The sequence below is a fragment of the Myiozetetes cayanensis genome, unplaced genomic scaffold (assembly GCF_022539395.1).
Source record: "Myiozetetes cayanensis isolate MyiCay16 unplaced genomic scaffold, myiCay2020 scf5-8, whole genome shotgun sequence".
Lineage (NCBI taxonomy): Eukaryota > Metazoa > Chordata > Aves > Passeriformes > Tyrannidae > Myiozetetes > Myiozetetes cayanensis.
Window position 1 is genome coordinate 14,291,133 of NW_026087742.1, and position 14,578 is coordinate 14,305,710.

The window sequence follows — 14,578 nt, forward strand, 5'->3', positions numbered from 1 at the left end:
AAGCGTGTGACATTGCTCATTGCTTTGCATACCCCACTGTGGCAGCTACCATAAACAAGGACCACATTCTACAGCTGAATGTAACTTAGAAAGCAAAAAAATATTAAAAAAATTAATTGATTGTTTTCTTCTCAGTGCTGAGAACCATGAGACCTACTGCTGCTTGCAAAGTTTTAACTAATTCCTGGATCAGCAAAAGTACCTCACCTCAAGTCCTACCTCTGGATTGTACTTCATACATATTTTCTTTTAAATGTCATTATTGAGTGAACTGGTTCTGTTTTAAAATCGCAGACACTTTTTGCAGAGATACTTTCAGCAGGATTAGCCCCAAAATCTAATACACCAAGCAGAGATGTGAATTCCTGTGATGGTGGAACAGAGGGACCACAAGGAACAGCCAAGGTCAAGCACAGAGGTGGGGAAAGGCACCACAGGCTGAGGAGATGCAGTCAGACCCTGTGTGTGAAGCCATTATATTCACAGCCATCTATTACTTCGACCCTGGCCCAGAACCTTCAGACTAAATTATAAATGAAAGCTATGCTATTATCAGCTAAATTAAGTTCCCAAGGCCTCAGCTCTGACATTGTCTGTGGCAGAAGAACAAATGGCTGACACATCCCTGGGCCAGCCTGGCACCTCTTGCTCCTCATAAATAATGTACCGACCACCAAACTTCATTAAAAAATTCTGGGTCCAGCACTTGAAATGCTGCTGCATTTTTTGCCAGGGAAAACTGTGTGTGTTTAATAAAAAAACATCTCACAGACAAACTAACTTGGATCAGCCACCAGGGGCTACCTAAGCCTCACGAAGTAATTCCACTATTTTCAGTGGTTTGTGCCTGTTTTGTTCAGTTGTTTCCTTTTTATTTTTTTTTCCAGTCTTCCCCTGAAAGCAGCCAGGATACCACTGATGATGTTGATGACTGTGATTTAGTAGCCAGCGACTTCCTAAGCAACAGGATACAGCACCACACCAAAATGCACTTTATTTCATTAGCAGTGCTGTTCACTTGGGAATAACACTGGCTACTGAGTACTCCAAAAAACTGCACTGGCTGGCAAGAAGCTTAAATCCAGTGTCAAGGCACACACTCACTATCCAGGCAAATGCAGAAAAAAGGGACACAAACACACGGGGTGCAGGTGTGCAGTGGCCAATCCAGGATGAACCAGTGTGAATGCTACCATCATGTGCTTCCAGCTATTTTAGGCACACACTGTCACACCACTTGCTGCCCATGAAACTCATTTCAAAGCTCCCCTTTCTCAGCAGTTTCAAACAGTTGCTTTTTACCTAAAACAGCACAGATCGATCGTAGCCCTTGTATGAGCTATCATGACAGCCTAGCAGATGTACTCATGTCTGCAGGTAATTTAGCTGTCAGTTAAAAATCCTATTTATGCTAGAGAATGTTGTCAAAATATTATTTTATAAAGTTTTCACGAGTATGTTGGGACTTGCATGCATTCAATACATTTGGTACAAAGTGGACAGGTTCACAGACTGTGTATGTGGGCTATGTAGACTACCTAGGCTGACAATGCACCACTAAAACCTGATTTTCTACATAAAACTGCATAGAATATGTGTTGTCTTTTATTTGGAAGACAATTCTTTCTGCGATTTTATATGTATATGTGCGCCAGGGCATAGGTACCTGCCCTGCAACTCCCTGCTTTGAAAGCTCAACCAGGCATTCCTGAAGCTGGTTATCAGGTTTTCAGCTGCACAGGGCACAAGCCAAATGAAACAGAAAACACTGATGGCTCCTTAGCTACCTGGTGGTAAGTTCCAGACCCACTGACTCCATAATCCAATGTCTTTATTTCGGGTGGCATCAGCATTGAGATAAGGTCATCCCCATAAAGGAATCACACAGGAGATCTGAAATGCCCCAAACCTTATTTTTAGCAAGCTACATATACACAGGCACTTATAAATATGGATACAGAACCACACAGATGCCCTTCCCCACAATGATCTCTACACTGCTCCTGGTCTTCTACTTCAGATTTTAAGGGAGTGATGAAACAGCACAGTTTCACTGAGTTTGGAAAATGGAAACATCAAATACAGTTTGCATTGCTAAAATCTAACTTAGACTCTCCTCAAGGAAATCCAAAATACTACAGAGAAACCACATAAAAATTAAAGCACTTCTGTGTATTGAAAATACAACTTCCGGGCTCTGTGCCACGGAACTTCCATAGGAAATTCTGAGCTGGCTTGTCATTTTTGATCAAAATTCACTCTAAATCAGAGAGGAAAGTTTCACAATGCTGTATTGTGCTACTTAATCTTGCCTTTAGAGGAAAATCAATCAGAATTTTCTGATTACTGCTCCTGCAATGAGCAACAATTGCTTCTTTTCATTCACTATGAGGAATACTTTGTGCACCACATTCAGTATATTTTACCTGCTACGTTATTGACTAGCAGGTCATGTTTCACCTAAGAGGAGTAACTCTAGAAACATTCAAGAAAGGCTGGACAGGATGAATGCAGGACTTTTACTCGTGGGAAAGACAACTAAACCCCTATCCAGCTACCTGTCCTGTGGAGTTAAAGATGCCTTCTCATGATTTCTGCTAATTTATAATAAAACATGTCACCTCACATATCACAAACACATGGATACATTGCTACCTAAAACTTCCATTTGCCTCCCCTGCCAAGGACTTTTCCTGTGGCCAGATAAAATGAAAACAGTATTTGATTAAATATATTATTTGCTTTTCGGTATTTGAACTCACCGAACTTTGACAAATTAAGATAAATTTTGTTTCTGCTCGCTCTTTTAAAACACTTAATTCCAGATATAACAAACCTCACAGGGTTTAAAACACGACACTCTGGATTTAGTCACATAGAAGGTTCAGAAGGTGCTGGAAAATGGAGTTAGGTGACCATGTTTGTTGAAATCTGACTTGGTTTAAAATGAGAGCTGAAATCCGTGCTATTTCACAAAAATCCTACAAAGTTAAGTGTATGTGCGAAATTCCACAGCTGGAAGTTTATGGATTTGGAGGAGCAGAGCTAAAGGGTGGAGTATTAGAGCTGGACTGTTCTTTCCTGCTGCACAGGAGGATTTTTATCACTAGATCAGCAGCAGTGCTTTGGCCTCCTTCCAACTGCATATTTCCACAGCAACCTTGTTGGACTCAGGAAGGGGTTTGATCTTCCCAAACACTGAGGCACTGAGCATGGGCCCCTCTGCAGATTCCTCTTCCCTAACCAAATAGCCAAACTTGACTAGTTTCAAGCCGTGCTGTGCTCTCTTGTGAAGAGAAACTGCTCCCACAGCACAAAGGTACCAGAGCAAATTCTGAAAGCAAAATTCCGAAGTAAAAAACCAAACCAAACACATGGAAAAAATTCTAATGTATTAATGTACATGCTAGGGTTGATCTTAATGATCCTGCTCTGTTCAGCAAGAATTTACATTTCAGTAAAATACTGCTGAATTAGAAAAGAAGCATTTAAAGCTGATTTTAATGATGAAATGCTCACTTTAATCTATGCACAAAGTAAAGAGGTTAATTAATTACCTTTCAAAGTTTTCCTGTATGTTTTCCTTCTCTGAAACCCTTTATTTCATCACTAGGAGCTGGATTTCTTTTTTGCTTCTCTTTGTCCCCTACCACCAGCTTCCCATGGAGAATGTGCCTCTCTTACCAACAAAGATTAAAAGGGAGACATAAATCCACCAAAATTTGACATGCACGTGAAAGAGGGAATACAAGCAAATTACAGAATCAATCTCCTCACAGAGAATGATGGATTTGAATTCCCCCATTTAACTTGCAAAATGAAGGGGAAAATTTCCAACTGTTTAAAAAACTAGAGGCATATTGCTTCCAGCTGCCACTAATCCTCCCTTTCTGTAGTAAGCCCATCAAGCAGGATGAAACAATACAGTATTTTGACACTGGATACTGAACAGCTGCACCCCATTTTCAAAGGCAACAAAGTAGAGCAGCACAGCTAAGCTGGATCACGAATCAAGGATGAGGATCAAATTTTAAGTTTCTGGGCAGCCTGCATGACAGTGCTTCTGAGAACAGGAGTACAAATATTTGGTTTTGCTCAAATTTATTTTCTCGTAGACCTCGAAGCTATGCAATTTCCTCTCTGCATGCTCCCTGCCTCCCTTGCTGCCCTGACTGGTACTCTGAGGTACACCTCTGACACTGGCACTGGGCAATCCTCCATGTAACACACGGAGGAAAAACCCCTGCAGTTACAGTTTTTGGTCTGATAGAGAAGCTCTTCATAAAGGATTCACAGACTTACGCATTTTAGGTAGAACAGCACTGAAAACAGCTGAGTTGCTAGGCAAGAATGTACTGACTACCCTCTGTCCATAGCTCAGGGACTTCTCCAGACAGAGAATTTTCTCTTCAGCTCCCCTGAAGAGAAACTACCCAGTGAACACAAGCACCACATGATCTGTGCACACAGAGAAAACAGGAGGTCTCAGCAGGTCAAGGATTTCATCATTCATGGAGAACCATCTATCACATCCATGATCAGTCTGATGACACCGGGAGTGCCAGACTCACTGTACACATATGGAAACCGATCTGCAGGCAAGGAGTGGTCATGGCTTTCTAGACATCCAAGAATAAAATTAAATCCTGCTGCTTCAAGTGGTCTGCCAGAAGTCCAGTAAATCTTGGGAGATGTTCAAGTACAAGGCAATAGGTCCAAGTTATTAAACAGCACATGGGAAATACTTCTTTGTACACACACACATATATACAACTATGTATATATATCCATACACACCAGACTTAGGGTGTGTGCAACACTTCAATAAAAAAGCCTAACTTATTTTTTAATTTAAACCCAGATTCTGTCCTTACAACTCTAGAGAAAGAGCCTCCATCACTTTAAATACTGAGAATCTACTTCTTTAGTAAACATACTAATAGCAAACCATGTAACTTCAAGGCTGTGAAAAGGGGTTTGAACTGCCAGAGCAAAATATAGCTAGGCTATCAGAGCTGAATTTTCCATTAATCCCATTTTCTCTTTGGCAAGGCAGGCAAAGTTTGGATTCCGAGTGTATTCAGATTTCTGGCTCCATATCTGCAAAGCAGTTGAGTGGACTGGATTAACTCATTAGGCCATTCAGCTATCATCAATCACTCCCCAGGTTTCATCCTCACAATACAACCAGACAAATACTCCTGCTGAATTCAAGGTCAGTGTTTTCATGGGCTTTGACCCACACCTGACCAGCAGTTCAGGGGCACACACCTCGACTGCCAGCAGCTACAGAGCACACAACCAAAAAATGCCAAGGCAAGAACAGGACCATCAGCATGACTGACTAAGGACTTGTTTAAAGATAGTATTTTCTAAACTGTTCACCCCTGTTAGTTTTGAGATGAGTCCCCATTTGGCAGCACCTACATTCAGCTCATGTTATGTCTGTGCTTGCTGCTTGCTTCTTTCAGAATTTTTAGCTTTTGTAGGATATATATAGGATATATACTCAATACAGGATGCATCTCAGTCTTTCAAACAGTACCTTCAAAACTTCTACTGGAGTCATGTATCAAGCCATGCTCTTTGACACAGCCTTACAGGCCTGGTGCCTCTCCCTTTGATGCAGGAAATGTATCATTAATTTTCATGTCCTGGGAGCTGACTACAAGCAGCACAAGCACAAAATGCAAGTTCTTCTGGTCCCAAAGTTATTGTTAACATTTTTGTCCCTTAGACTTCTGCAGCTGAAGTTCACTTTGTATTGTCTCCATTCCATAAATATAAAAGGTTGAGTTCCCCTGTGCTAGGAATGAAGCAGCACATTTTGGCAGCTCTAGAGACCATTCTGCTCTTATATGTGGTCCCCATCATCCTCTTTCACAGCCCCAGATACCTGCAGAACCAAGCTGCAAGCCTGATCCACACATAGTTTGAAACCAAATCATTTTACTGGGTTACTTTTCAGACAGAATTACATTTGCACAAGGCTCAACTTGACAGCAGGAAAGTTTAGCTCTAAAGCCAAATGTGAAACCTCATCTCCAATGAATAGCCCAAAACCAACTGCAAGGAAGCAAACAAGACCTGCAGCCAGTCCATGCTCTCACCTCACTCAGTTCTGAGCTGCAGACTCCAGTTTCCTAAAGGAACCTGCATCAGCTTCTAACTTGCTTATCTGTCCCCTGATGAGCCCAAGCCCTTCACTACCCTCACTGTGGTCAGAGGTTATAATAAGCACATCACACTCAGGCCAGATAACATCCTCTACCGATTTCATACAGAACAGCTCATCTTCCACAAATTACTGTACTGAAAAATACACATTAACTCTTCACACAACTACCATGAAGTCTCCCCATGACACTTTTACATAAGTAAAAGATTTTCCTTTGACTTGGCATACACGGTAAAAACAACCGAGTTTTGCACCATGGGGTGGAGAAAAAAGTTCAAGGATGATGATGATAAAGAACTAAGATGATGATCACTTTTCCATGCTCACCAAACATGCAGGTTTCTCTGCAGAAGGAAATTCACTTAAAATACATAATTTAATCAGGTTAGTCATATTGATGTAATTCCCTGTGAGGCCAAACTCACTAAAAGACTCAGCAGTGTAACAATGTTTTTTTCCATCTAGGAAGTGTTCAAGGTGAGAGGTATATAAAACATTTTACTCCTCTTCCAGTGTGCAGATTCTCTTCTTCTGGAGTCCACTGACCAGTTATTGTGGTATCAAACACAAGCATCAGAGATATGGAGTCATTAGAAATTCCATGCAATCCTCATTCTGAACTTAAATGTTTACACCCACCAAAAGCCATCACATTCAAACAAGACAACTTTGAATTGCTAGTGTGTGTCTTCATGCCATTCAACAGTCCTCAGAAGATCCTTCACCAAACATTTCAACAGTTCAACAAACAAAACAGAAAATCACAACCACCCTCGTCTTCAAGCTCCATGTTGACAACTTACTGTGCATCATTTGGAGGGACACTTCATCCTTCTCCTGAACAGCTACAATTTCTGAGAGCCAAATCACTGCCACATCATTTGCTTAACTACCTTTAGGTATGTATCTATCCATCTGTAGGTATGTATGTTCAGGGGGTGCTTGTGTCTGCATTTATGCAAACTAAGTAATTGCTGTAGTAGCTCTTGCATGGGGGACACACACACTCCCTGCTCCATGGCTGGACTGCACTGGACACACCTCCTTTTCCCCCAGGAGTGATCCCCACAGTGATTCTGAACAGCTACAGAGGTTGTGGTACCACACTTACCCTGGGTGGCACAGTCTGCAGGGCTGTGATGTAGTTCTCCAGAGCAATGCGGCGACGGTCATTCAGCATCGCTTCCACCCGGGCCATGTGAGTCTCCACCAGCTGCTGTCTTTCATTTGCTGCTTCTTGTTCCAGAGATTCCACTTTCTCCTGGAAATGCTGAAAAAAACATCCGTCACAACAGAAACAGTGAAGACACCAGCAGAGAGCAGCAGACGTGAGCACCTCTGTCTGCAAACCAATAAAATCTTTCCCCATGTCAATCTGGTCTGGCTCCCAGGAACTCTGCCCTGAATGCACCTTTTACTGATTTCAGTGGGAACTGCAATGCCCTGTATTCACGAACCATCTGGTCATATTTTATTAATCTAATAATAAAATAAAATATCCCTGACATGTTCAGGAATCCTTTGTTTGCCTCATGACAAAGGTTCAGCACTAGAGAATTGTGCCCAGAGCAGGAAGGAGTTTGACAAGTGTACACCCCTGCCATCATGACCTCATGAGCAAACCTGTATGGGGAGAGGAAAATGTCCAACCTGAACACAGTCACTATAATTTCCCTATAAACTGGCCACCAGGAAGAAAAACTGAGCCCAAACTTACTCCAACAGAGGAAAAGACTGACTGGGTAATACGCACAGAGAGCAAAGCTGCGGGATCTAATCTGCAAACCAATCTGGTTCTGAATGTTTCCTTTTTATAGATCTGCCCTGAAATCATTCCAGCAGTACTGAATATTATCTGACAGTGGGATTCAAGGAGTGTCTGGCTTGTCAGAATTTTTGAATTATAGTATAATTTTGGACAAAATAATTTTTGGCTGAGGGTTTCTTTCAGATAAAACTGATGGTGATCCCTTCCTTAAATCACATTTTCCATCTCTGCTTTGAGCTTAGACTCTGCAGCTCGTATTAGTTTATCATGGTCTAAATTTTGATAGGAGCCCACAGGAACAAAGTTTTCAGTTCTCACTGAAGGCGTATCTAAACTCAAGTGAAATTCTACCCCTCTGTGCAGTCACGAGTCCTGCACTGCTGTTCCAGGGACTGGCTGCAAAGTATGGAGAGACTCAGCAGCCACTAACAGCTGGAAACAAAAATAGCAACAAGAGCAGAGAATAATATCGAATTTCCATGAAAGCAGGTTTTAAAATTACATCACACCCAGCACCCCTTGCATTTTAACTGGGGCCCCAGCTGGCAAGGTTGTGGTTGCATTTTCCCTTACCTGGATAACAGCTTTCTTGTCGGCCTTTGGCAAGTTCTTTGCTTGGCGTTCTGCCTCTTCCCACTCCCTCATGACCTAATGAACAAAACAAGGAGCGTGACTTTCCTATTTTCCTCTCTTGTCTCAGGGCTTAGCAACAGCCAAGCACTGCAGCTCCAAGAGTCATCTTTCTACATTCCTCTCCTCCTTTTATCTCTATAAAAAAAAAAGTGGTTGCAACATTTAACAAAGGTAGGATCCTGTTATTAAATTAAACAAAGATGGTACTTCTGTGCCTGAACACCGTGCCAAGCCCTCCTTCACAACTCCACTGTGAAGCAACACAGATGTTAACCAGCCCTCGAGCAAGGGAAGTGAAGGTCTCCATGGCTGAACACACTGAGCCTTTTTCACCTCAGACAGAAAGAAAACTGCTTCCATTTATGTACATCCTTGGACAAAATGAGTGAATTTCAACTCATTCTAATTGTCACCACAAAATTTTTTAAGTTTATTTGGGCTGCATAACTGGCCTTTGGGTAGGACAGATCAAAAATTACACAACTTGTGCTAGTCCACCTACTTGTCCAGAAATAGGGGTATTAGCAACGCTCCAAGAATTGAATATATATCTCAAGAACAACACTGACAGAAAAATAATATAGAAGAAGTTTCAGTACCAGAAGCAATTACTCACAACGTGCATTTCCTTTACTTCCCTTCTCAATAAAACACACCCTTTCAAACCATTTAATAGAAACAGTCAAAGAGAATTGAGAAAAAAAAAGCTCAAAATTCAAATGCATAACTGAAATTTTACCAAGACCAATATCAAAGGCAGGAAAAGTGAGACCTGCTGTGCCTCATGTTTGCAAGTTGAGCCTCCACCACTTAGTTCCTGTCTTAGTCTTCCCAGTTTTCCAGACACAGTGCTAATCAAGCTCTTTGATGCACAGCACTGGTGGTGTCCCAGGGTACCTGATTGAGCCTGTGACCTTAAAAAACCCCACACGAACCTGGGCTCAAAGGAGACTTTTACAAGTCCCAGATCTTGAAATGTAATCCCTCAGAGTTGTAGGCCTTAATGATTGCCCAGCACACCGATACCTGCACTCTACACGTGGGATTTTGTTGTCAAGTTTTCATCCTCCTTTTCACCCCAGGCCCTGGATCATATCTCAAGACAGCAACAAAGCAGTCATAGCAAAAACAGATCAACTCAGTATCACTGAAATTATTCATCAATAAGAAATTCTGGCCTCAATAACCTGGCCTCTGTGCACTTATAAACCTATTCTCCCTCGTTGACAGCACAGATCTATGAAAGAGACACAGATTTATGGCTCTTCAAGCATTGGTGGCTTTGAGGAGGGAAAATGACAACTTCTGATTGAGATTTAAGCAGCAAGCCATTTCAAAGTCAAACTTCTTCAGAACTCAGGACTTAGTGCCTGGCAGACTCCTTTGAAATAGGGCTGTAGGGGTCAGCAAGAGGGAAAGACGCAGTATGGAAAATGTCATTTGTTATCAAGAGTACAAAAATCTCATTACACTGAAAGCAGCGGAATTCACTCCCATTTTTTACACGGGAGCACAGAAGCATATCTGCAAGAGAAGAATTTATGGCAGACATTTGGGTTACAGCAATCAGACGAGCAGAGGTGACTGCCTGAAGGTTGGCTTACTGAGAAGGTGAAAGTCACACCAATAAGGCATCCTACCTTCGTCAGGGGCTTTTGTTCCACATTAAGTCTTGACCCTTTTTCTGGTAATAACATCATTAAACCTCTCCAAAGAGCCCTGACTGTAACTGAGGGGGGTAATCCCACTAGCCTGACAGTTTTAAGGAAGGAAACAGCCTTCCCACACACAGTAATAGGGACGGTGGAATGTAGGGAGTACATGAACTGGTATTATTTAACATCTTTGTTGGGGACATGAACAGTAGGATTGAGTGCACTCTCAGCAAAGTGACACGAAGCTCAGTGATGTGGTTGATACTCTAGAGGAAGGGATGGCATCCAGAGGGACCTGGACAGGCTTGAGAGGCAGGCCCGTGCAAACCTCAGGTTCAAGTTCAACAGGGCCAAGTGTGGGTGCTGCACCTGGACTGGGGCAATCCCAAGCATCGATACAGGATGGGCAGTGAGTAGACTGAGAGAAGCCCTGCAGAGAAGCACTTTGAAGAAGCACAAAGAAGAATCCACTCCTGGTGGATGAAAAACCAAGTAAGAGCCAGCCATCTGCACTGACAGACCAGGAAGACAAATGCATCCCTGGCTGCATCAAAAGGAGCATGGGCAGCAGGGAGAAGGGACAGGATTCTATCCCTTTACTTTACCTGCAGTGCCACATTCAGCTCTGAGACCCAACTTAAAAGGATATGGACCTGCTTTAGTGGGTCCAGAGGAGACCATGAAGATGATCAGAGCACTGGAGCACTTCCTCTGTGAGGCCAGAGTGAGAGAGCTGGGATTGTTCAGACTGGGGAAGAGAAGGTTCCAGGGAGACCTTATAGCAAGCTTTCAGTGTCTGAAAGGGGGCCTCCAAAGGCAGGAGAGGGACTTTTTTCATGTAATGCAAAAAAGTAGTGATGTAGTGATAAGAAGGAATGGCTCTAAACTGACAGAGAGTATCCTCAGATTAGATATCAGGAAGAAATTCCTCACTGTGAGGGTGGTGAGGCACTGGCACAGGTTGCCCAGAGTAGTTGTGGATGTCTCATCCCTGGAAGTGTTCAAGGCCAGGTTGGAAGGTGTCCCTGCCCATGGCAGGGGAGTTGGAAACAAATTATCTTTAAGGTCCCCTCCAATACAAACCATTCTATGATTCTATACTGCCCCAGGACTAAAAGTCAGCTGAAGACCTCTCCAGGATGTTGGAGTGACATGCAGTGACACAAAAAAAATCCTGAACATAACACCAGCCCTGTTCAGGCTGGTTGAGGACTGAAATATTTTCAGATACTTGCTTTGGAAATAAACTTCCAAGAAGCAAGACTATTCCAGGACAGAAGGTATCATTAAGTTCCTATCATAAGGACTCTACATGCTATGATTCCAAAAATACTGTAAACAGCCAGAAGAAGAGTAAATTTAAGACACAAGGACGTCACAAGATGTCTGAGGAGAGAAATGTATAAATATACTGCTCCCTTGAGTAAGGTTCAGTATCTGGTTCATTAGACTATTTAGTGGCAACTAATTAAGTAAGGGAGCAGTGCAGGAGGTAAGAAACTAAAAAGAGAAAGAGGAAAAGGGGAATTGTACCAGAAGAGGAAACAAGAACCACAATACTTTGCAATAAGTTAGCATAACCTCTCCCTGTTATACGTCAGAGAATAGCAAGCATTTAAAGGTTATGCCTGAATCACTGAATGACTATCCTGTTTGCATGGGAATGGAGCTTTCCTGGTATGGGGGTTGCATTAATTATTCTTGGGAAAAGTTTAAAATTGTAGGTTAATGTAATTCTCTTTACAACACTGCCTAGGAAATTTTATAAGCCTTATTGCTTCAGGTATGGTGCAAAAAACTTTCATGATCCACAGTCTAAAGGGACGGACACATGAGAGCAGAAGGGATTAAAAGAGTCTGAACCAGAGGTGCACCAGGAGCACAGAGACAGACTACCCCAGTAAAAGAGTCTTTTAGGAATTGTGAACTATGAGGAGACACAATCACCGACTGAAGCTGGGTCTCTGCTTGTGAGAGCATTTTCATAATGAGTAAAAGAAAGAAGAGTTGTCAGAATTTCATGGTAAACAAAGGGAAATCTCAGAAAGAGGACATGCAGAATAAATTTGCATTTGCCCTGATGACGTGTTTTAAAATATTTCATTTCAATATAATTTTTTTAGTGATAAACTTGCCTACTCTTTAGATGATTACATTTTGCACGTGAAATAGAATGCATCTGATTTTTTTATTACTTAACTGACTGTCGCAAAGTATTCACCAAATCAAATATTTTTTTAAAACTTGCTGCTTTATTAAATAAAAGAAATACCTGTATTTTAATATTTTTAATGTACCTATCGTGGTGCTGTTTCCCAGGTCTGATTTCACTTGCTGAACTGGCCAGAGCTGGTTATTTGAGTCGTTTTTGCAGGAGTGACACTGCAGTGAGGCAGGGAGCTGACCTGCCTCACCCGCCGCTCGTTAGTGCTGACAGGAGGGATGGCTGGGACCGTGCTAACGAGGGCACCCGAGTGAGCTCCGGCCAAACCCTTGAACCACAGCCTTCAGATTTGAGGGGGCCCAAATGCACACATGAAATGTGCAGCATGTTTACCCTCGAGTCTCCTGATGCTGCAGCTCAGTGCTTTGCCCGGGTAATTCTGTTGGCCTCGAGCACCGATGCCGTTTGGTCTCTGTGATGTTTTCTGGGTGCCTGTCCATTTGAGCAGCGTTTTCCCACACAGTTGTGTAGAAAACAGAAAATACACGGTTCACCCAGACACTGCCCTTAATTACTCAGCTTTAAATATTGGGATTTTGGAGACAAACATGAAACCACAGCAGGGATCTGAAGACTATGCCTTTTGCACTGCCTGTCCTTTGCTTTCAGGATGCCCACCCCTGCAGTGCTTTTTTACAAAATGCTATTTCAAGGGGAAGGAATAATGGGGTGGTGACTGCATTACACACCAACCCTCCACGTGCCCAGCCAGAGCAGGATCTCTCTCCTCTGCTGGGCAGGCTGTGTGCCTCTTTTATCCTCCAGATTTCTGCTCATTAAATTGGTACTATTTTCTCTAGTTAAAGAGGAGATGGCTTATTTGTGCTACAACACTTCCCAGGCAGATGAGGAGCATCTACCTTCCTATCTATTAAGCATCATATTCTCAGTATGTGTCTTGCACGGATCAGACGAGAGCATCAGGTAAGATGCCCTGTCTTATTTACTAGAAAAGTGCCAGGCACAGCTGTAGTGCCAGGAAGCAGGGACTTATACTAAGAGCTTAATTTAATTTTAATTAATACAAATTTTCATTTACAGAATAGCACCACGAGCTAAAGGTTAATGTATCAGTAACAGAGAGAAACACTGTAAATGCATCATGGGAACAAAGTTACGAAGAAAAATTATAGTAAATTAGCTATACGGATATATGCAGTGCATCTGAATTATACTACATTAATTTTTTGTGGTTGTTCCATCCTAAAAAAATATGTACCACAGGCCTTCCTTTAAATCTGTTATATTTTTTCTTTGTTGTTATTAGAGCAAAACTGGGACCACTCTTTATTGGCATTGCTATTTCTGAGAGAGTGGGTAACTTATCTCTTACAGCGTCCAATAGGATTAAAAAGAGTGTACAGCTTCAGGCTACACAAATCTGTTTGGTTAAAAATAAATAAAAGGGTTGATTCAGTTTGGATTTTCAGTTCAAAAGCACCAACTTTTCCTGTTTTCTTTGGCTTCAGATGCATTTTGTGTTAGCTTGAGGCTCAAGACCATGGGATGAACCTATGTGATTCTACACTATCCCAGGGCACAGCCCTATTCTACACACACAGAGAACAAAGCTCATCACAAGCCACATCCTTCAGCTGCCACAAGGGAAGGGCAACTAATATAGTGGCAAAGTTCTTTACTTAAAAGCAAGAATAATCTCACAAAACAAACACCCTTCCACAAAGATGAGAACAATTTTTAACAGATTTTTTTTTTCCTTTTAACCAGCACAATCAACTGCAGTGACTTATGATTGGTGGTGACCCAACCACAAATGTGTGCCAGGCAGCTGAATTCTCAGACAGAGTCAGAGAGGCAGAAAATGGTGTGTTCACAGCATTACAAATTGGCAGAGCACCTGGACGAAGCCTTGTGAAAGAAGAAGATGAAGGATCACAAGCATCTTATGACTTGACAGACAAACTCAACCATTTAGGAATACAGAAATCTCCCCTTACCTGAGACATCCTTTCACGATGTTTAGCTTCAAGTCTCTCCTTGGCTTTCTGGAAATGGGCATGTTCATTCTCATCTCCAGGTGTCTCCAAGTATTTGTCAACAGCATCAGGAGTGCTAGCGGCTGTGGTAGGGACTGGGGTGAAATTTAGAGGTGGGGAGGG

At 42.2% G+C, this 14,578-nt stretch overlaps 1 protein-coding gene across 3 annotated transcripts in view; it reads right to left on the reverse strand.

Annotated features, from left to right (window-relative positions):
* APP (amyloid beta precursor protein) overlaps nt 1-14,578 on the reverse strand; it is a 200,977-nt gene that overhangs the window by 51,232 nt on the left and 135,167 nt on the right. For 2 of the 3 annotated variants that reach the window (XM_050332717.1, XM_050332719.1), the window contains 3 exons: nt 14,417-14,550; nt 8,520-8,594; nt 7,290-7,448 (listed from right to left, as the gene is read on the reverse strand). In XM_050332717.1, coding sequence (XP_050188674.1) covers nt 7,290-7,448; nt 8,520-8,594; nt 14,417-14,550 — 368 coding nt within the window. The remainder of the gene's footprint in view (nt 1-7,289; nt 7,449-8,519; nt 8,595-14,416; nt 14,551-14,578) is intronic. The other variant, XM_050332718.1, reaches the window with a different exon arrangement.